This window comes from Papaver somniferum, chromosome 4 (genome assembly GCF_003573695.1).
Source record: "Papaver somniferum cultivar HN1 chromosome 4, ASM357369v1, whole genome shotgun sequence".
NCBI classification, from domain to species: Eukaryota; Viridiplantae; Streptophyta; class Magnoliopsida; order Ranunculales; family Papaveraceae; genus Papaver; species Papaver somniferum.
Genome location: NC_039361.1, coordinates 150546937 through 150570746, shown reverse-complemented (window position 1 = coordinate 150570746; position 23810 = coordinate 150546937). Strand labels below are relative to the sequence as shown.

Genomic DNA, 23810 nt, shown 5'->3' with positions numbered 1-23810 from the left:
AGAAATATAAATCACCTCACAATAACATTAATTGTATGGAAACGAAACAAGATATTCTGGAATCACAAACGATGAGATGAAGATGTTTGTGACTACTTTTTATCTTGTCTGTCGGAGATTAAATCTCAAGCAAATCTTAGAGAAGATAGTACTCAATCACGATAGAAAACAGCAAGATCTGTTAAACGCAACTACAGAGAAAATAGTTGGGTCTGGCTTCACAATCCCAATGAAGTCTTCAAGTCGTTAACCTACAGGGTTTTGGAAAAACCTAAGGTTAAAAGAGAACCGACTTTAGTCGCAGCTAGTATCACCCAGGAGGTGTAGGGATTAGGTTTCCCAATTGCTAGAGTTCTCCCTTATATAGTCTTCAAATCAGGGTTTTCAATCAATGTTGCCTTGGTAACAAAGCATTCAATATTCACCGTTAGATGAAAACCTGATTAGACTCAAGCTAATATCTTTCAACCGTTAGATCGAACTTAGCTTGTTACACACAAATTAAAAGTGACTTCATTTATATATGAGTAACCATACCTAAACGTGTACACCTTTGTTGGCTCAACAATAGTTAACCAAAGTTAGCCACATGAACACTTTCATATCAACCATATTCATCTTAACCATAACTAGTTCAAATGACTCAAATGAAACTAGTTATAGAGTTGTTCAATTGTTTATATTCTCATAGAAATATACAAGACACAATTGAAGCAGAATCACTCGAATCAAGTCATGAACATTATAGCCACGGTTTGCAAAAGATTGCATTCCTTATTATATAAATGTATTAGTTCCTGAACAAACCTATTTTAGAACATAACACACTCAAGTATGCAAACGGGTATGCATACCTTAGTGGCCGGACTAAGTTTGGGTTCGCCAGTATGCAAACGGGTACGCATACCACCAAACTCAGTAAAGTCCTGGAACTTGAATCTCACTCTAGTACGTGTACCGGTATATGTACTTAGTTCCCGAACCTCTACCAAACCTACCAGTACGGATACGCGTATGCATACCATGGTTCACAGACTTGGATTATACATATGCAAGTACGGATACTGTGCTTAAATCCAATTGTTCTAAACTCTCATTTCAACCATTGAAACATTCTCAGAAGACGACAATAGCTGTCTCAGACAAACTATTAGCTTCAAAGCAATTTTCAAGTGATCGAATGATCAATACGAAACATTCTAAGTCTACATCAAATGACTGTCTCACACAAATCATGTAAGATGTTACCAGGCGATTTTCACATGATCATCTTTTGACTTTCGTCAAGAATATATGATGAACTTGGTTAAACTGAAAGCTTACCAACACATATTTCGAGAAAAATGTAAGCGAGTCAAACTCAGCTCGAAATATCAAATGTGTATAATTGAAGTCTATATAGCTATACGAATTTTGTCTCAAATAGAATATAGAGTAGATAAACTTTTGAGTGATAGATCAGTTCAAGTTTCCACATACCTTTTGTTGATGAAGTTCCACAAGCTCCCCTTAGTAGTTCTCCGTCTTCAATTGATGAACGCCGTGAAGTCTAATACTCAAATACACTTTCTATATTAATCCGAGACTTATCTATAAGTATATTAGAAATCAAGACTTATAGTTTTGGTAACCAAACTTAACAAACAAGCTTGAGATCTTGCGAGTTCGACCGGCAGTGCTCTAACATAAAGTGAAGTATTCTTCTGAGTTTATAAAAAAAAAACTAAAATTGTCAGGTATGCATTATGAGATAATTCATAATTCTAGTGAGAATAATAAAAGGAATATTTAGGTGTTGTGAAGTGCTTCTTTAAATCCTCCAAAAAATAATTTCAATTACAAGACAAGCAATCATAGTGGCAGTAAGAGATGTTTTATTAACTAGAGTACATGCTGATTCTTTAACTGTAAATAAAAGAGAACTATGAGAGGAAATGATTGATATAATTACAATGAATAAACCTTGGTTGTTACTTGGAGATTTTAATACCATTACTAGTATGGATGAAAAAGTAGGTGGACTAAAACCATTAAGGATATTAATGCTAGATTTCACAAATTTCTTCAATAGATGTGGTTTAATTCAAGCTCCAAAATATGGGTTAGGATTTTCTTGATGTAACAACAGAGCCGGAAGGAAAAAGATAGCCTGTAATCTGGACAGAGGTGTCTATAATGATAAGTGGTTGGATTTATACTTTAATTGTGGATACAAAGTGGAGTAAGAGGTGTCTTTGATCATGGTGTACTTTATGGAGCAAGGCTGACATCCCAAGACCTAAAAATGTCCCTTTCAGAGCTTTGAAAGTATGAAAGCCTCATTACTTTCGTGCAAACAATAAAAAAATCTTGGAGCACAAATATAAGAGGAAATCCTGGTTTTGTTTTTATGAGTAAGCTAAAAATTCTCAAAAAATAAATTCAACAATGGAACTGGACTACTTTTGGGAATGTGACAGAAAAACTTAAACATCAGAAGAAGATGTAATGAAGAATTCAGTTTTGTCTGACTGAAATCCACTGGATTTAAATCTTTTGAATAATTTGATGACTACTAGAGGGAAGCAAGAGTTATTGGTGGAACAACAAAAGGAAATACTTCAACAAAAATTTAGAATGAAATGGCTCAAGGAAGGCGCTTCAAATACAAGATTTTTTCATGTAAATCTCAAAAAACCAGACAAGCTTAAAATGCAATAGTGGAGTTGGAGAAACCAAATGGGTAGTATTGTATCAAATCAAGATAAGTTGGCAAATATTTTAACTCTACATTTTGAAGATAAATTTAAATTTCAGGAAGTCACTTTTTCCCAAGATATTTTTCAGGATATTCCCAAAGTGGTGAATGTGGAAGATAATCAAATATTAGAGAAGATTCCCACTGAGGAAGAGATGAAAAGAGCAGTATATGAATTAGAACCAGACAGCTTGTTAGAGCACCACTCGGTCGAACTCGCAAGCGTTGTTATCTCAAGCTTGTTTGTCAAGTTTAGTTGTGAAAACTATAAGTCTTGATTTCTAGTCTACTTATAGCTGAGTCTCGGATTAGGATAGTAAGTGTAGTTGAACTCTAGACTCCACGGCGTTCATCGATTAAAGACGAAGAACTACTCAAGGGAACTTGTGGAACTTCATCAACAAAGAGGTATATGGAGAGTTGAACTTATATATCACTCAAAAGTTTATCTATTCTATCTCCTATTTTGAGACAAAAGTCGTATTGCTATATACACTTCAATTATACACATTTTCTATTTCGAGACGAGTTTATCTCGCTTATCTATTTCTCGAAATATGTGTTGGTAAGCTTTCACTTTGGCCAAGTTCATCTTTACTCGTGACGAAAGTCATGTTGATTATTTCAATAACTTGAAAATCTCTTTGATGAAAAATAGTTTGTGAATTAACAACTATATAACATCCTCTAAGAAAGCTAACCAATTTAGACTAATTGGTCTGATGAATTTTATTTTCAAAATCTTCACCAAAATTATCACTTCAAGACTATCTTAAATAATCCATAAGATTGTATCTCCTCACAGGGGGCATTTATAATAGGCAGAAATATTCAAGAGAAGATTGTACTGCATCTGAATTGATAAATAATATGGAGATAAAAAGCAGAGGAGGCTACATGGGTTTGGAGATTGACATTACTCAGGCATATGATTCATTAAGTTGGGAATTTTTGTTTCAAGTAATGAAATGCTTTGGTTTTTCAGAGAAGTTTACTGATTGGATATAAACCTTCTTGGGTCTGCCAAAATACCAATCCTATTGAATGGGGGTCCAGTTGGGTACTTCCAAGTTGGCAGAGGTTTAAGACAACGGGATCTCTTTTCACTTCTTCTCTTTGTCATAGCAGAAGACTTATTAATTAGAACTCTAACTAGAATGGTTAAAGAAAGACAATTAATTCCAATGATTACAAGAAATGGTGTTCAACCTTCTCACATCCTGTTTGTAGATGGCATTTTCATTTTCTGCAATGCTGATAAGAGAAATGTTAGAAAATTGTTGAAAGTGCTAACAAAATATCATAAATCTTCAGGACAAGTTATAAGCTTAGAAAAAAGCAAAGTATTCATTAGTGGTACTTCTGAGATGAAAAAAAATCAAATTGCAGCAGAATGCAACATGCCTTTATTTGTTATTTTTGAAAAGTATCTGGGGGGTCATTTTGGAACCTAGGAGCATAAAAACTCATCATGTGTGGTATATAATTAAAATGTTACATGAAAATTTATCAGGTTGGAAAGGTAATCTTCTCTCGCATCAAGAAATACTAATACTAGTAAAGTTTGTGCTATGCAGTATTCACAAATACAATATGGCAGTTTACAAATGGCCTCGAAAAGTAATTAAGGAATGTATAAAAAATATTAGAAATTTCTTATGGACTGGTGATCCATCTAAAAGAAAAGTGATTACTTTGAAATGAGATTATGTTTGTACTCGAGTAGATGAAGGAGGTTTGGGTTTAAGAATATTGGAGCAAATAAATAAAGCAATGCCTATGGTTATACTAGAAAGTTCTAAATGGTGAGGATGAAATGGCAAGATACTTTCAAGCAAAGTTTCAAAACAAAAAAGGAGAATGGATTGAATATTACAAAAAATATTCTATTTGGATAGGGCTAAAGTGGGTAGCAGAGGAGATAGCTAGTTGGATATGGTTCAAATATTTAGATATGGAAATATAAATGGATTAAGGAAGACTCTCTTATAAATTTGTATCCAGAAAATGACTACTTGAATCAGTTTCAGTTTCCAAACATGAAAGTAGTGGACCTACTTCTAGAGGGAGAATGGGTGATACCAACTGAAATGTTGGAAATGATTGATACTAATGAACTACCATCTGCAGATAAAAAGGGTGATAAAAGGACTTGGTGTGGCACAATAACTGGTGAATTTACAGTAGCTTATGCAGTGGAATGTATAAGGAAAAAATATCCAAAACTACACTGGACAAAGTAGGCGTGGAATAATTCAGTTCATCCAAGTATTTCAATCAATGTGTGGAAGTTAGTGAAAAATATAATCCCCACTGATGATAATATGAGGAAAAGAAAGTTCTGCTTAGCTTCAAGGTGTCCTTTCTGTAAAAATGCTGAAGAGTCCTTGAGCCACATTTTATGGAATTGCAATTGTAGTGAGATTATTTGGAAGTGGTTGGGGGTTATGTTCTGCTTTGTAAATCCTAGATCCTTTGAGGATATTTTCAACTTTTCAAAAAGCAAGAGCCCAGCAGTGAAGGAAAGACGGAAAAATGCTGCTTTCATACTCTTAAAAAGATCTGGTTTTTGAGAAATGAATGCGTGTATGAAAATGCAAACTGTAATGGAGATAGATTGAAGACTAGAATAATAAAACTTATTGTAGAAAGTGATGTGAGGATGAAGGCTTTAATGTGAGACCATTCTTATGATCTACAAGTGTTAAAAGCATTTGGACTGAGATGCAGAAGAACTAAGACTATAAGAATTCAAGAAATATATTTTCATCTCCCAGAGCCTAATAAAATACTTTTATGCTGTGATGGAGCTTCAAGAGGGAACCTTGGTATGGCTGGGTATGGATTCATTGGCAGGAATAATGGTGGAGAGGTTGTAGTTATTGTAGCAGGGGGTTTATGGGTGTTGCTACAAATTTTATGCATAAGTTATAGCAATACTATGTGCAGGTGAATGGGCAGTAGGAAATGGTTTCATCAACATTTTATTTAGATCAAACTCACAGGCAGCCGTTGCAGCTTTTATAACAATTAGTACCTTGGTTTGCCATTACAAGATGGAATAAAATATGTGACAGAGTAAGTACATGAAGGTTTCTTCAGACTTTTAGAGAAATAAACTTCTCTGCAAACACATTAACAAGAAAAATAGTTTTTTTTTTTGATAAGAGGTGGAATGATGTTGTTTACTAGTACACCAGCTTTTTTACATAAGTTAGAAGTTGAAAATCAGCCTTACTTCAGATTTAGCTAGTTAAATAATTCATTTTATGTTTTGATGTCTAAAATGAGCAATTTTTGTAAGTTTTGAATTATTTTCTCTAAATGGAGATTTTTGTATTCCTTTTGGTTATTAATAAATTCATAATTACTGAGAAACAATAAAAAAAATATAAACATCATAGAATCATGATTAGGCTTTAAAAAAATTAAAAGTAAATAGCATCACAGACTCTTATGTAGGAGCGCATTTGTTCATAGATAGACCAAAAATAAAAAAAAATTTGGAAAAATAGTACAAAATATGGAAACTAGAGCTAAGAGTTGGAATGGTAAACTATGGTACAAGTAAGTAAGTTGATACTTAATAAATCTATTCTTTGAAGTCTGCCCATCTACCAAATGGGTTGTTTCTCCTTTCCTAAGAAAATCATAAATAGAATTGACGCAATCCAAAGAGATTTTTGGTGGGGAAAATAAAATAACTCAACTGGTTTTTACCCAATTAATTGGGATTTTTTTTGTTAACCAATGGAATTAGGTGGTTTTAAAGAGGCTAAAAATATGAACAAAGCAATGTTTTTCCAAGCTTGCTTGGAGAATAACAAATAAGCAGAATACTCTATAAAATTCAGTGTTAAAAGATAAATACTTCAGAGATACAATTGTTTTCCCTTCCAAGAAACATTACAATGGATAATGAGAGTATTCTGCAGGGTGTCTCTCTGATTCATTAGTTCAGCTTCTGGGAGGTAGTGATGGTAAGTTAGTTCATGTATGGACAGACAAATGGATACCAGGTATGGAAAACAACCTCTTATCTTTATGTGTACTCAACTAAACTCTTTAACACTTGTATATGAGTTATTGGACTCAAATACGAAGAAGCGGAATGAAAAGGAAGTAAGAAGTAAAATTCTGACTGACATTGCAAAAAAAATTCTTAGGCATTGGAATATTCACAGACAAAAAGGTATGAAAACACCAGATAAATTAAGATGGATACTTACTAAAAATGGGATTTTCATTATAAAATCTATATATCAAAATTTTAAAACTCAATCGGTTAAGCAGAATAGGCTAGAAAATGTGTCTTTCTGAAAACTAAATATCTCATAAAGAATTAAGATTTTCTTGTGGAAATGTATTCATAATGCTTTGCTTGTTAGGAACAAACTAGGACAATTCATGAAAAACATAGATACAAAATGCATCTTTTGTGGGCGTGAATATGAATCCTTAAAACACATATCTTTTTATTCTTATGCTAAGTATGTGTGGATGCTACATCATATGATGAGTATAAACTACAGAAATGATACTACATGCTCTTTTTCTTTCATGTATGCGGATTGGATTGCGGGTATCTATAACAATAGTGACATAGAAAAAATGGTTACAAAATGTTGGTTAATTTGGAAAAAAAATATGTCTTAGAATATTCCAATCCAAATCTACCACAAGACTTCAATTAGCTTTAGCAGTTCTGAGACACATAAGGTTCTATTCCCCTATGAATGAAAATAAAAATGTAGCTATAGATCAGAGGACAACATCTGCATCTTCTTATCCAGGTCAAACAAATTGCACAGATCACAGATGGCCAAAACCTCTCCATATCTAATCCAAAACTAACTTTGATGCTTCTTGGATTGAATTTTCATCTCCTGCTGGTTATGATAAATTCCCCGCTCTGACACAGGAATAGTTATCCAAGCTACAAATGGTATTCTTAATGCCTCCTCTGCAGAAGAAGATACTTGGGCAAAGAGTATGGGTTTAAAGAACTTTTGGGTGGAAAGGTGATTGTCAAAGACTAATACTTTATGCACGAGATGAACCAGACAACATTTTTTTTTGGAGGAATCAAACTCTAATATCAGAAGCTATAAAGCATGTGACAATTTTTTTGCGCGTTCATTTTAAACAAAAAAGATGTAACGCAGTTGCTGATATCTTAGTAAATGAAGCACGCAAAAGAAGAATCCATAAACAACAATAGATATAGATGCCTGACTACATCATATGTGTTCTTTGTGCAGTCTGTGAAATTCCATTTCCAGTCATTTCTTTAATTTCGAATAATGGGATTAAAAATATGTTGGTGGATACTAATATCTCAAACCACCATAACAAGATATAGATAACCAACACCTTAGATTTTCCTTTGTCGTATCAATCATCATTTCTTAGTCTACTTGACTTTCAAAAGATTTCTTAGTCTACTTGATTTTCAAAAGAATTTTTCTTTTGACATCCATTAGCATATGTTTTATAACTTAACTAACTATTACAATCTAGCAAATTTTAGATCTTATATCAGTACGTCATTATTAGATTGTAAGAAAAATAAGCGACTAGCAACATGTACACCAAAGTTCTTGCTTTTATATGACTTTTCTCTTTTTTAAAGAGCACCTTTTAAGAGTTGCTCCCCTATACCATAGAATAGATAGATTGAGGTTAATCATATCTGGTACGACTAGAGGGCGATTTTTCTTGCGACGTTTACTTGGTCAACCTTATAATCCTCTTCGAATTTCTGCACAATTCAGATGTTTTTTAGCTAAATCTTTTGCAAATCCATGTTCTTCTAGTTCTTGCTTCCATTAATTTTGTTCTTTTTTTTGTAACTGTTATTTCAATTTCTAGTTTCAGGTTTTGATTTTAAGTTATGACCTAATTTGTTTCTGAACTTTGTTTTTCATCGTAATTTAAATTTTTCCGCTTTAAATCATGATTGTTTAGACATCTTTTGATTGTTGTGATTATTGTTCATATAATCCTCTTTTTGTTTTTCAGTTTTTGAGTTTCTTCTTGTTTTATCATATTAGGTCATGGGCTAAGGGAGGTGCCGCCTTAGGGCTTTTTGAGGCTACATCATGAGATGCGATTAATCTACTACAGCTTAGATTTAGATGGGGTTATTTGCTTCTTGGGTATGGTTCACTGTATCTCCCTCGGTCTATATGATACATCTCATCAGATTCAAATTTAATTTATATAAGATTTGAAGTTTAGTCACTCAAAGGACTTGGGGGTTTTTGAGATCATACTCTGGTAGGGATTAAATTATATTCGATTACTGTAAAGTATCTTCTCTTAACTCAAGATTTTCAGTTGTCTTCTCGTTTGGGTCTGTGAATATGCTTCTTTTACAGTGTAGTCTTATCTTAATGATGGTTATAATAAGACTGAGAGATAAACTCATAAGCATTAATCTTTCTTTTAATCTAATGGGGTTTCTTGTTAGAATAAAGCTTGCTTGTACTATATTAAAAGCGGTGTTTCTTTCATTTCTCTTCATTATGCTAATAATTTTATATTAAGAGAGATAAATCTTTTATTTAATCAGTTCTCTAACTCTCTATGTTAATGGGTGGCTAAATCAGAGATTTTCAAACACTTGGCATTTTAGTTAACCATTTCAGTTGCTCTTTGATCTTCTGTACATTGAGAATCAACATAATTGTCTGTTCAGATGCTTGACATTAATGGGTTAATTCTTTGAGCGTGATGTATGTCCTTACTGCATGCCTATCATCTTTTAATTCCAATAACTGTTTTAATGCATTGTTTTAACTTAGGCTCTATATATGTTTGGTTGATTATCTTATTTTTCTCATCCCATCTCTTTAGTCTCAAGAATTACTTCTTCTTTTTTATTTCTTCAGTTTATTTCTGATTATGGCTTTTGCTGCTGATCAAGTTATGGTTTTAGATTTAGATGAGGATTTTGAAGAATTTCCTCATAGATTTGCTGCTTTATTGTATGATAACACCCGTAGATACTATAAAACCTCAGTGAAGCATCATCTCAACAGGATCTGGACCATTAACTCTCCAGATTTCAAGCTTGCAAAACCATTTATTCAGGGAAGGGTATTCAAAATTTGTTTGTTGTGATGTTTAAGAAAAACACTGATGGGGATATTGGTTATGCTGCTAGGCCTACTCTGTTATTTGGTCAGCTTTTTGCAGTGCAACAGCTAGGAAAATTGGAATCTGTCTTTGATCTAGTCTGGGACACTACTCTCATGCCGGTCCAAATCTATATCCCATCTGATTTGGTGAACCGAGGTAGGTTCGTGAAGTTTTGGATCAGATTGGTGCATTTGTATCTGCTGACTCTCCGGCTGGAAACAGTTATGACTCCAAACTTATGGTGCCTCTTCATTCTCCCTTAACAAAGAAGGTAGTTTTTAACACAAATGTAGGACTTACTATATGACTGCGTTTTATCCAAAGCTACCTTTTCGTGCTTGCAAGAGGTGCTTTGTGATCTTTCATGATGATGATAAGTGTAAGGATATTCAGTCGAGAATCTTTGTCAGAGCCCTGCCTGCTCCCTCTCCTCGTGCTTCTCATGTTGCAGTCACTAACCCGAGGATGAATGTTGTTGGTGATGTGAGCAGGCAGGGCTCTGACAAAGATTCTCGACTGAATATCCCTACACTTATCATCATCATGAAAGAGCACAAAGCACCTCTTGCAAGCACGAAAAGGTATCTTTGGATAAAACGTTGTCATATAGTAAGTCCTACATTTGTGTTAAAAACTACCTTCCTTGTTAAGGGACAATGAAGAGGCACCATAAGTCTGGCTTCATAATTGTTTTTAGAAATGATCTCATGAATGGTATTGATCATAATGATGAGTTTTTAGACAATGTTATACTTGAACCAATGCCCCTTACGTCTTTACCTCCTGAGCCGGTTATCACAAAAGAAGAATTTGAGAAGGAGATTTATCTCATGATGCTGGACTCGGACCCTTTGGCAGCTGAAACCTCTCCTTCCCATGATCTAGTAAGTCTATCGCTATCACTTGTTAATTTTTTAAAATTTTCTTTTGCAATATCTTTTCTTAGATCCTTTCATTCTTTTTCGTAAAAGTTTAGAGTGATTTTTTTCACTGCTTTCATTTTTTGCGTCGTTACTGTTTCTTGGGTGTTTGCTTCAGATTAATTAGTTAATTATTTGTGCTGCAAAGAAATTCTTGTGTTGGAATATAAATGGATGTTGCTCTGATAGGAAATGGCTGCATGTTTTAAACTTATATAGGAAATTTAAATATGACGCGATTTACTTGATTGAAACAATGGTAGATGAAGACACGTTCGGAAATATTGTCATCATCTGCCTTTTGATGCTTGGTTTATTGTCTCTTCGGTGGGTAAGTCGGGTGGATTGGCTTTAGGTTATTTTGAAAAATCCAACATATAAATTATAAACTCTTCCTTAAATATGATTCATATAGTGTGTGACATCACCCTCGTGTTAAGAACTGTCTTATTTCTTTTGTGTATGGGTCTTTAAACAACATGGGTATGAGAACTCAATGGAATATTCTTAGTATCATTAACGAAGATACAAATTGGCCTTGGTTGCTTCTAGGGGATTTCAACTTCATTATGCATGAATCTGAGAAACATGGGGTATTGCTGAAAACTCGCTTGTATTGGATTTCATTAGAAATAAAATGATTGGTTTAAATCCGAATGAAGTTTTCTCTTTTGGAAACCCTTTTACATGGTGTAATAGAAGATTCAAGGTTCTTGCCGAGCTTATTTTTGAAAAATTGGTTAGGAGTTTTATGAATAATAGATGGGTGTCTTTACTGCCTCATACTAGAGTTACAAATTTAGGTCGTGTCTATTCTGACCACTGTCTTATTTTGATCTATTGTTTTCACCTTGAAGATAAACTTCACATTCTGTATAAAATTTTCAAATGTTGGCAGTTAAGTCCAGATTTTAAGAATGTTCTTATTAATTCCTGGTCTAAGTTTGTTAAGGGTTCACCGAGCTTCATTGTTGTTGGTAAGCTTAAGAACCTTAAGCATGATTTAAGCTATTGGAATCGGATTCTTTCGGGCACATAAAAACTACGATAGGAAAGTTATATTCTGAGATTGAGAAGCTGCAATCTATGCCATATTCTCATTCGATTGGTTCTTTCATACTGAATTATTCGAAGCAACTTGATAATTGGTATGAGGTTGAAAATGCTTTTTATAAACATAAATCAAGAATATACTACTTCAACTATTATGATAAGAATACCAACTTATTTCATAATACAGTACTCAGAAATATATATAGTACTATACATACTTTACAAGACAGTCAGGAAACTGGCTGGAATGCAGAGAACAAGTTGTATCTCTTCTTACATGCCATTTCAAGAGTATTTATACATCTTCGCAGCCAAATAATGTTGTTATTGAAGAAGTACTTAAAGACATTCATCCTGTAATAATAAATGACATTAATATCAGATTAACTGCTATACCTACCTCGGAAGAAATTCATGAAACCATCAGAAACATGGCTCCGTGGAAATCACCGGGTCCGGATTGGTTCCCTGGTGGGTTTTTAGAGACAACTGGAATGAGATATCCATAGAAGTTATAAATCATGTCCAATTGTTCTTTCAAAACAAATTTCTTCTTAAGTAGCTGAATCATACATTCATTGCGGTAATCCCAAAGGTTAATAACCCTTCAACTCCAAATGACTTTAGACCTATTAGTCTAACAAATACCATCTATAAAATTATCTCAAAAATACTTACGAATAGATTAAAACCTTTGCTTGATTCTCTCATTTTGCCTTTTCAGTCTGCTTTTATAGCAAGCAGGCAAATTCAAGACAATATCTTAATCAATCATGAAATTTGACACACATTTAAAATTAGGAAAAGAAAGAACAATAAAAATGGGTTTATGGATATAAAGTTAGATTTATCAAAGGCTTTTGATCGTCGTGAGTGGCCATTTATTCTTGCAGTGTTTAAAAAGCTGGGTTTTTCAGATGAGTGGTGTCACCTGATATCTCAATGTATTAGTACAGTTTCTTACTCTGCGCTGATTAATGGTTCGCCTGGAGAGATCTTTATCCCAACTAGAGGGATAAGGCAGGGGGATTGCCTTATATCCCCTTACATCTTTATATTATGTATGGAAAAGTTATCTCAACTCTTGATAAAAGGAGAAAACGACAGTCTGATTCAAGAGTTTAAATTGAGGAAAAATAGTCCTTCGATTTCTCACTTGTTTTTTGCAGATGTCTGCATGCTGTTTTCGAAAGCCTCCTTAACTTATACAATAAATCTTATGAAGATAATTATTTCTTTTGCAAAAGCATCAGGTCATGCAATAAATTTCGAAAAATCAGGCTTTTTTACTAGCAATAAAATGCAGCATAAGCACGTTAAATTATTAGCTAGAACTCTAGGAATTAAATTCCTGAGCTCATCAGAAAAGTATCTAGGCACCCCTTTATTTGTTAATAGGAACAAGACCAAGTCCTTCCAATTCCTCATTGATAAATTCTATAGCAGATTGAGTAATTGCAAGAAAACAAACTTGAATGTTGCTGGAAGAACTGTTGTCATAAAGCATGTCCTATCTAACTTAGCTGTTTGTCATATGTCTTGTTTCCCTTTCCTTAAAAAGATCACTACGAAGATTGATTCAATTCAGAAAAATTTCTGGTGGTCGAAGAAAGATCCTAGGAGAGCTGCTTATTCCAGATCATGGGGTGATATTGGTAAATCAAAATTAAATGGTGGTTTAGGAATTAAAAACACTTATGCTACTAACATAGTCTTTATAGCAAAAATTGGTTGGATAATGTGTAAAAATCCAGATCATTTAGTATCTAGGTTCTTCAAGGATAAGTACTTTGATAAAGCTGCAGATAGATCGTCTTGGATTTGGAAAGGTATAGTGAAAGGTATGAAATTCATTAAATCTAATATAGTATACAAAATCAATGATGGTAAGGTTACAAGTATTTGGTCTTCTAATTGTTTGCCGTTTAGTAGCTCTCCTCCGATTTCGATTAATCCTAATTTTGCAAAAGTGACCTTCTTGATATGCAGAATAATTCTTGGAACATTGGTATTATTACTTCTTTATTTTCTCAGGACGATATCAACATAATTCTTTCTCTTAGAATTAATACCAATAAACAAGATGATATTATGTGGACTCACACTAGAAATGGAAAATTTACTATAAAATCTGCTTATAAAGCGTTTATGAATGAAACAGTTACTGCAGAAGATGCTTCTTTCTGGAAGAAAGTCTGGTCTTTAGATTGTCTTCCTAAGATTAAGTTTTTCATGGGTAAATTTTTTGCTTATATGGTGCCTGTTAACTATGTCCTCAAGCTTTATAATCCTGCGGTGGATGACTGTTGCTGTCTCTGTAAGAATGATTATGAAACTGTGATGCATCTGTTTTTTCAATGTCCCATTGTGTCCTATATATGGTTTTCCCTCTCATTGCAGCATATTATTAGTGGGGTTTATGATTGGGTGGATGATATATTTCTGAGATGGTTTGACAATGATCTGGGTTCTCTGTATGCTGTTGATTGGCCTAGTATTGGCGCTATAGTTATGTGGTATGTTTGGAAATTTAGATGTGATGTGATTTTTAAAAACACCACCATTAACCTGGACAAGGTTATAATGGATACAAGAAGGCTGATCAATGCCTTTATGACTCCTCCTTCTTCTTTTAATGTTATGGGCAGAGTGGATATTAAAACTCCACTGCAGGAAGTTGATTACATTATTTTTATTAATGGTTCTTTTAAAGATCTTAATATGGGTATTGGAATTGTACTTTGTGATAATGCAGGGAGAGTAATTCAGTCAAGAACAGACTTTGGACTGGTTGCAGGTGCTGTTGGTGCTAAAGCAACAACCCTAATTTTGGCTATCTCTTGGGCAGAAGAGATGAACCTGTCTAAAGTTCTGTTTGTCAGCGATTGCCTTCAATTGGTAGATTTTGTTAAAGAAGGCAAGGGTGAAGTGGACTGGCTTTGTTGTGATCTTTTGGAAGAATGTCGGATTTCCCTTTCAAATCATTTTTGTTTTAATGTTGTATATATTAAGAGACTTAAAAATAAGATAACAGACCGACTTGCACGTCGGGCTAGAAAGTTTCATTTGAAAACTTCATGGGTTTGTATTCCTCCTTTTTTGGATACTTTGTTGAGGAAAGAACCGTTAGCTGATGTTTGTAACTTTCTTTTAAGTTAATGCAATGGTGTGTTTCTTAGCAAAAAAAAAAAAAAAAAAAAAAAAGATAGATCAAGGGTTTTGGCCGCTCTTTCTTTCCATGACTGCTAATGGGGGACCGAAATTAACAGAGGATACCGTCATATATGAGACAAAAAAAGTTATATTCAATCCTGACCGTGGGATCACTCAAACCGTACTCGTGCTAATTCCCATCCCCCGTTAGCAGCCATGTTTCTTTCAAGTTTCTACATTTGTTTACGAAACAAAGTAAGTGCAAAACACTGATACGATAACAGCCGTGGCACTCCGTTACGGGGAAATCATGCGAAATGGACGGCCGAATACGTGCAATTCAATAAAGAAAAGAGTTGTGGACGATCACACCCTTTACAGTTCCAGGTTAAGAGCATTGGTAACTTTGAGATTCTGTCAAGATCCCGAAACTGTCATGATTGATTGATGAACATCTCTTGAACCATGTCCACAAATCTTATGATACACCAAAAACCACTGTATCTTTTTAGGGACCATATAAAAACTGCATGTTCACGTGCGGTGTCTGTCTTGTTTTTTTGATTACAGTGTGCTTTGTCAGTAAATAAGTGAAAAGTACAGAGTAATAATCAACAAAACAAAAGGATAACATCGTCAATTAACAGTCTCAAATGTTTGGCTTATTCAACATAATCTCGCCACCTGTACATCTAAACAATTTGACCAGCTTAGCTGTGCACTGTTTTGTTGACTTATGTGAGTGAAAGAAAAAAAAAATCACTCTTGAATCTGCATCTAAATCAGCCTCACTCACTCTCTCAGTCTCATCAACAGTAGCAGCTAACAGCTCAGAAAATGAGGTAATGGAGATTGAGCTCAGGAGAAGATGGAGTCTGAGAATAGATCAACATCATACAGAAGAAGAAGAAGTGGGAGTGAGCTATTCATATGCTTCACATCAAGAAACTCATCATCTGTAAAGGTATGTTCAAAATCAGCTCAAAGTCCAGGAAGAAACAGTGGAAAGTTTAGTAATTCATCGTCTTCATCATTGTCCTGTTCATTGAGTAGGAGATTAAGAAGTAATGGTAGTATCAAAGGGTCACCCATGTTTCCAACTGGAAGTCAAAAGAAAAAGGGTGCATCTTCAGAAACAACAACAGCAGCAGCAGAACCATCATCACCAAAAGTTACATGTATTGGTCAAGTCAGAGTGAAAACAAAGAAACAAGGTCAGAAATTTAGGAAGAAGAAGTCTAAAAGAAGAGATGTGAGTTTTAGAAAAACAGATGATGGGAGTTTCCATTCACAGCCATTACAACAGCAGCAGCAGCAACAAGAGTGTTTACCACATAGGAGTCAGAGGTGGGTTCATCTTCCATTGTCTATTTGTGATGCTTTGAGAGCTTTTGGGGCTGAGTTTAGTTGTTTGTTGCCTTGTAAGCCTTCTTGTTTGACAAGGAGAATGAAGAAGAGAAGGCAACCTAGTAGTACAGAAAGGAATACTAGTTCTTGTAGGCAAATTTTTGAGAAATGGGTTATGACTAGTTTACATGAAAGTGAACATCAAAGTAGAGATAATCATAATAATAATAATAATGAGACAGAGTTAGTGGTGAGTAGAAGAGAAGATGGAATTAGAAGGGAGAGAAGAGAAGAAATGGTTGGTGAGATTGAGATCCACATCTCAGAAGAGAAAAGGGTTAGCATCTGTAATGAGGAGGAAGAAGTAGAAGCAGAAGAAGAGGAGGGAAGAGTTAGTATTTGCATTCCACCAAGAAATGCTTTGTTATTGATGAGATGTAGATCTGAGCCTTTAAGAATGTCTGCTCTTGCAAACCATTTCTGGGAATCTCCTGTAAAGGATAAGAAAGAAGAGGAGGATCTTCACCCAAGCAAACAAGTACTAGTTGCAGAAGAAGATGATGTTAGTGATAGTGATAGTGATGAAGAGGAGGTTGAAGATGGAGAAGAGGATAAGGATAGTGATGATGATGAAGTTGAAGATGAAACTGAAGTGAAATTACAGCTCATACATCCTAAAGAAGATAAGCTGTTGAAAAATGAAGAAAGTACAGACATTTCCTTGGAAGAACATCATGAAGAGGAAAATCAAGACAATGCAGAAGAACTAATGGTGAAAAAGATAGAAGAAGATGTAAATGAAAGTGGGTTTTCTGCTATTGAGCCTCTTAAAGAAGAAGAAGAAGAAGAAGAGCATGAGATTCTCACAATAGAGGAAAATGAAGAAGAACCCAGATTGCAAATGCCAGAAGAAAAAGAATTGGTAGTTGAACTGAAGGAAGAAAGAATTGAAAGTAGGAGGCCAAGCACATCTTCAAGAAGAGCTAGTTTTTCATCATGTACAAGGTCTATTCATGAAGAGGAAGAAGTAGAAGAAGTTAAAGAAAGGGAGCAAATCCCAGAAGCAGAACCAGTAAAAGTGGTTGATTTTGAAGAAAAGGTCAACAATGCAACTGAAGATAAAGCTACAAATCCCAGAACTTCTGTAGAAAAAAGAGGTACAATGAAAATTAACAATCGAAAGAATAGCAAAGAAGAAGAATTACCTGATTGTTTGTTGTTAATGATGTGTGAACCAAAATTATCAATGGAGGTTTCAAAAGAAACATGGGTGTGCAGTACAGATTTCATCAGATATAGACCTGAAAGAAGAGTGGTTCAAAACAATGGTGGTGGAGGAGGAGATCACGATCACTCTAAGAAAAGAAACAGTACTGATTCAAAGGGTAGACACAGTCTTGATTCAAAAAATAGACTCAGTACTGATTCTAAAAGTAGGCTAAGTACTGATTCTAACCCCGGTAATGGTCGTCCACCACACCATAGCAAACATCAGAAACCACCAACACCTCCTAGAAGATCTATCTCCAAACCTACACCACCACCTTCAGTTGCTAAATCTACGAAGCCAGCACCACCACCTGCTAAACTTAAGCCACCAGTTGAAGTTTCTGCAACACCATCCGCAATGGCGAAGGTGATCGAACAGAAATTAGTAAATGCTGTAGCATATGAACCCTTAGTGCTGACTAGATGTAATTCAGAGCCAATGAGGTCTTCAGCTAAGCTAGCTCCAGAAGCTTGTTTCTGGAAGAATATGAAGCTTGAACCACATACTCAAGGTCCTCCAAATCTTGGTGTTGGCGCAGCTGCTGGTATTGGCTTCTAAATAGTTCTGGCTAATTCAAAGCCCAGCTTTCTTAGAGATAATTTGTATTTTATTATTCATGAGTTTGAAACTCTGCTATCTTCTATTGTTATTGATAAGTCCGCGTCTCAGTCCGGGCAGTTAATTGGTTTTTAGGGTTCTTTTTCATAGCATTAGTGTACATTCCCGCTTGTTTAATGAATTTAAATTATTTCAGTCAGAAAGCTCTCAGAAATGTGTTGGCTCAATTTGTTTCTTGCATTTGTAGTCTCGGTTGCCATTTCTTCCTGTGAACTAGCACATGTCTGAATTTTGGTTTAATATATCTATTCATCTGTACAGTTCATGATAAATGGAATTTAGGGACTTCATTTGATACCTAGTACAGGTCATATTTTGATATCTGAAATACTGATGAATAAGATGATATTCTTGATCCCACTTACCTTTTGTTTTCACTCTTATGAATTTGTTATGCAAGTTGATGGCCTACTGTACTGAGTTAGGACTGACAGGTATGAACTTTTTAAGTGTTGCATATTGCTACATGATTAGGAACTATCCAACTTCCTTAAGCAAAATGTCTTTTATCATTGCAATTTAACGACATAATCTCACTAGTCTCGTTCCGGCTCTCTTCATATTTGAGGCAGTAATGTCTTATTTCTATTACTAACATTGTTCAAGTGTTAACTTCCTTTGTAGGATTGTTAAAACTTCGTGCAAGTCATTTGCAATGCCTGCCTGCAAATGTATCCCCTGCCTATAGCTTGTCAAGAACTACCAGTGCCAGTGGGCATCATCTCTTAACCATGCTACGTGAGACATCTATAACTGCAAAAATCAGGCCTTTCATAACTATGTAGAGACGCAAATGAAGCTCTAATCAATAAAGGGTCCACATTGTTCCTAACTTAATATATGAGATTATCAGATACATATAGATGGACATTTCGTCCAAATAATTGTTGTGGGTGAAGTATACTTGCGCTACAATGATAGTGATGTTTTGCTTTTCTAGAGCAAGAAATAATGATGAGCATTGGCTGCACTATATTTGAGATGCATCCTTATCTGTTTGCCTTAAATGTGGGAAAACTTTTAGTTGCTTGGGAAGACGTCGAACAGACGAGAAGTAACCTAACTTATTGACTAGTTGGTACTTGGTAGCTTAAGTTTAGAACTGCATTTAGATAATCATATGTGTGTTGTGTCATCCTCTTTAAACAAATTCCATTTCCGTTTGAAATAATTTAGACTAAATTAAGAACTCTAAAGCAAATAGGAGATGAACGAATACAGAATAGTTCTGATATATAGACATCAAAGAAACTTCTGAAACGGTTCAGTATAGATGTCACCAGAAATATGTTCCTGGCAAATTCCGTTCAATTCCTGAATTTACCAAGGATGAACTTTTACCAGTTAGTTGACAGAGAGGTGTGCAGCTGGGAGGGTATGTGGAACTGAACTTACGATCTCCCAACTCTTCATCTCGAAATGCTCTTTCATCAACTCACAATTCAACAGTATGCCTTCAATTGTAGAAATCCCCATCTCCAATTGCAGACTTTCATGAAGAATCCTCGTTTTACGATGGTTCAACGTCTTTTCTTGCCCGACTTAGCACCTCCAGATTTTGATGGAGTGGCAACAAGGTATACAAACGTTACCACCACGGAGATCACGGTAACGAGTGACCCATATTTTGTCAACAACCTCTGCATTTACAATGAGTACAGAATGTCATTATATTTCGTCGTACAGTATAGAAATGGAAGACCAAACAGAATACTATTCAACAAATTAAGGTAAGGATTGTACGATGAATATTACCTTTGCCTGAGAAAATGGTAGTTGCAATTGATGGAGATTTCATGGAGAAACAAACAGGTAAAATTCTTTAGTACGCAGGATACTCGACAAGTCAAAGAATTCAAAATGAAAACCCAAGCTCCAGAAAGAAAACATACCAAGTCAATTTTCTTTTCTGCTGGTCTGTCAGCAAGGATATCCAAAGGTAGCATCGGATTCGAGTAAGCCACCTATTTTAAACAAGTTATCGAGCTTAGTATCATCAGAATCTTCTAACTGCAAACCAATATAAGTAGAGAGCGTAGCATGTATGTCAGACCTGTAGAGCTGCCTTCGTGGGCACACGGAATTTAATAATCGCAGATTCACCATTGAATATCCCTTTGACTTGGGAAACCAAATCAAAAGAGTGAGAAACAGCAGAGCCACTGCCAATTATGTAGACTTGATTTAGCTAAACAAAAGAGAAATGGAGAAATACAAGGAAGGTGATTTTGAACATATAAGAATACTCACGCATCGAGACTTTCCCATGATTTGGAAAAGTTGCCTTTAGCAATATCAAAGATATGATGAGGCCAGCTATCATCAGTAAGACTTACATCATATGCAGTCCTGAAACATTAACGAAATAGATAAAATTATTCGAAAGTTGATAACTTAAAACATCCACACCTAAGCTGCCTCATTCTTAACTATCTAAATCAAATTATCAACTGATCAAATGTTAATTAGAGGATTAAGGTCGTTAGCACACAAGCCAACGTGTAAAGCACTAAAAGGGAAAATGATGATCTCAACAGAATCCCTTGTATTTTGAACAATGGACAAGATTGTCAACATTCCTCTTCCTGAATCACCTACTTGAGATACCCTTAGAGATTCAGCTACAGTGCATACTATATAATTAAAACACATTCTACTATTGGTGGACTGCGACATCTCTAGTAATACTCCAAGTTGGAGAGTGCAACTAGAACTCAACATAAGAGAGTGACAACTAACTAACCCGATTTCCTCCATTAACCTTGCGACACATACCTTTGCCAATACTAACCCGATTTTCTCCATTGACCTTGCGACACATACCTTTGCCAAGACTACCTTTTTTTTATTTATTTAATTATACCTATTCGAATCCTCCACCCTATGCTGAAGCATTTGAAGTTGGACAACCTCATCCAAATAGATTTGATTTTGATTTTGCACAAAGCTTCTAATTCCTAATTCCCCACAAACACCCATGTGGGAGAGAGTAAGTCGGTCATGACAAGTGACCATCATATTACCTTGGCCTAACACATCTATAGCATCTATTTTTACAAAGTGACTAAGACTAACACACCTTCTTTTGAAGATTCTTCTGAGGAATCTAAACAAAAGTTGTCAAGATAATCAAGAATTCTTATAAAGCATAAATGAAAACCTGGAACGAAAGATACACACACATCGAAGGTTCCTTTTAGGATTTTGATTATGGAATCTTACTACCCATTGCCAGATTCGAATATCTAAATAACATCTCTAGCTCAATCTGATCCAAGGGGTCACAACAAGGACATGACTTTATCATTCTAACACTGCGTGATCATTGAATTGAATCTAAGTGAGGTTGAACCTTCTTCTAGCTCATCCTAATTGAATCGAAACCTAATCTAATCTAGTGATCATAATTAAGTAGGTTTAAGTCATGATTTTGAGCATTTTATATAATTGCAATCTACTGTATTATGGTTAATCAGAAGCTCAAAAAAAAAATAGTAGTAGAATTAAATCCAGAAATCAGAGTCGTCGTAGATAGGAACTTACTCAGATCCACGATTGTAAATGTCGATAGTAACAGAAACTCGTTCCATACCAGATCTAAGCTTGTTAAGACTCACTTTCTTGTGAGCAACAATGAATACTCCATCTCCTAAACAACTCCCTAATGTCGACACAGACAACAAGAAGAAGAGACAGAGAGTACTGATTCTCAGGTTCGCCATCGATTTTTGATTTTCCAAGAGAAAAGAGTTGTTACTAGTACCGCTCGTCAAGGATCTCAGTTTATGGCCAAAATGGAAAAATCAACTATGGTGGAACCCACGTTGGTTCAAAGACTGGAAAGGTGGGACCTACTCAACGAGCCTGATGTGAGGTTTTATGGTTCGTCTAGCTTTTTTTTAGAGCAGTTCCCGTGGACTCAACAAGCATGAAATTTGTTCATTTTGATCTTATTATGGACTCAACAAACATGAAAAATGGATGGGCAAATTAGTAAATTTGTTGGTTTGTTGAGTGAGATGGAAGAACAGGCGCGCATTTGATGGAATGTTGGGCGGTTGAGGCACACTCGTTGGTGTGTGAGCCAGAAACGCTGACATTATCTCAAACTCGCACCGTTATTCCATCTCATGCCAGCGTCTCTGGTGAACTCCCCGCATTTTCCCAAAACCGCCAACGACTACTTTCATCTAATGTCTGTTAGTCCATTTTGTTTCTCTATAAATTCAGTTCATCTCCAAACTTAAAACTCACATCTTCTTCATCTCTACCTCAAAATTTCACAATTTCATACCATCTCAATACTCATTTTTCTTTTATTTCAAACAAAACTATTCATATCAACTCCATCTACCAGAAAAAATCTCATCTCTATAAATCTCATTCCTAACAAATATGGCATCCTCGTCGCACCGATCATAACAACAAACACACCAACAAACACAACAAGATACACAACCAAGAAACACAAGAATTCGTGGTGTTAAGTATATGATGGATGAAGATGTGTCAATTTGTAGGAATTATACATTAGATGAAATCAATGGTATCTATCAAGAAAAAAAAATATATGAAAAGATTTTACAAAAATTTTGTGAAGAAACCGGTAACATCAATAGACGTGATGTCGAAGGGTTGTCTCATGGTTTTCACACAATTTCAACATCCGTTAGTGAATATGTAGCTTTGATCATTCAAATGTGGCGCAATAAAAAAAGTGATGAAGGCGAACCAGAAGTGGAACGAAGATGTCAGGAAGAGTGACAAAGATCCCACAAAACGAGTTTCCAACATGAAACTTGTTTCACCATTTTGAGGGTGCTTAACAAGTTTAATCCATACTTGTTGAAAGGTAATCAAGTGCTTGCAAGATCACCACATGGTCCAATCTCGCAGGATTTTCAGAATGGTGGGCCTGCTTCCTCACCTGAAGGAACTGAATCTCCATATACCGGGTCTCCAGGTAGTCAGGAACAACACAACTCTAATATAGACATTAACACCAACATCAAGAGAAGAAGAGGAGAGGGTCAGAAAGCTACAAAAGCAGCGATAGACGCAGCCCAACGAGCATTAGAAGGAGGTTCAAACAAGTTCAACTATGCTGAGCATAAGGAATTCGAATTGAAGATAGAAGCAGATAGATCCAGAGACCTGGAATTGCTATAAAGCAACAACGAAAAAGTCGTCTTTCGCGAGAACAATACTACAGGGATTGTAAGATAAACAAGCTACTCTCCTTGAACACTTCAACAATGAATGCACGACAACTTGTTGTATGCACTAAGAAAATGGATACAGCCGGAAACACCAAGTCCCTCAACAAACTGGCCAGTATGAGAATGTGGAAGAAGACGAAGATGAATACAGTCTTGATAACTGATTTTAATTCTTGTTTAGTAGTTAAGTTTAATTTAATTGTAACCATTTATTTAAAATTACGTTTAATATAATTGCCTTAATTTTAATTTAAAATGCAGTCGTTTAGTTAAAAACAAACAACTTTAAATTAAATAACACATTAATTAAAATAAACAACAACAAATTGAAAATAACATTTATCTGCCTC

At 35.1% G+C, this 23810-nt stretch overlaps 2 protein-coding genes across 2 annotated transcripts; one reads left to right on the top strand and one right to left on the bottom strand.

Annotated features, from left to right (window-relative positions):
• Positions 1 to 15874: 15874 nt before the first annotated feature.
• LOC113273286 (calponin homology domain-containing protein DDB_G0272472-like) lies at positions 15875 to 18181 on the top strand. Its single transcript, XM_026523031.1, has 2 exons — positions 15875 to 17306; positions 17373 to 18181. The coding sequence occupies exons 1-2, from the start codon at positions 15875 to 15877 to the stop codon at positions 18179 to 18181; spliced, it is 2241 nt and encodes a 746-aa protein (XP_026378816.1).
• A 1146-nt stretch (positions 18182 to 19327) lies between these two features.
• Positions 19328 to 22023, bottom strand: LOC113271568 (translocon-associated protein subunit beta-like). Its single transcript, XM_026521463.1, has 6 exons — positions 21785 to 22023; positions 20492 to 20590; positions 20295 to 20403; positions 20134 to 20205; positions 19997 to 20002; positions 19328 to 19881 (listed from the first exon to the last, which is right to left on the bottom strand). Exons 1-6 carry the CDS (start codon positions 21961 to 21963, stop codon positions 19762 to 19764), a joined length of 585 nt encoding a protein of 194 aa, XP_026377248.1. The 5' UTR covers positions 21964 to 22023; the 3' UTR covers positions 19328 to 19761.
• Positions 22024 to 23810: the final 1787 nt, after the last annotated feature.

Excerpts from the sequence above, each read along its gene's own strand:
- LOC113271568 (XM_026521463.1), bottom strand. The coding sequence starts at position 21,963 with ATGGCGAACCTGAGAATCAGTACTCTCTGTCTCTTCTTCTTGTTGTCT. Across the intron at positions 20,591-21,784 it reads ATTTACAATCGTGGATCTGA|GACTGCATATGATGTAAGTC; the intron begins GTAAGTTCCTAT and ends TTAATGTTTCAG. Across the intron at positions 20,404-20,491 it reads TCATGGGAAAGTCTCGATGC|TGGCTCTGCTGTTTCTCACT; the intron begins GTGAGTATTCTT and ends CATAATTGGCAG.
- LOC113273286 (XM_026523031.1), top strand. The coding sequence starts at position 15,875 with ATGGAGTCTGAGAATAGATCAACATCATACAGAAGAAGAAGAAGTGGG. Across the intron at positions 17,307-17,372 it reads GAAGGAAGAAAGAATTGAAA|AGGAAGAAGTAGAAGAAGTT; the intron begins GTAGGAGGCCAA and ends CTATTCATGAAG.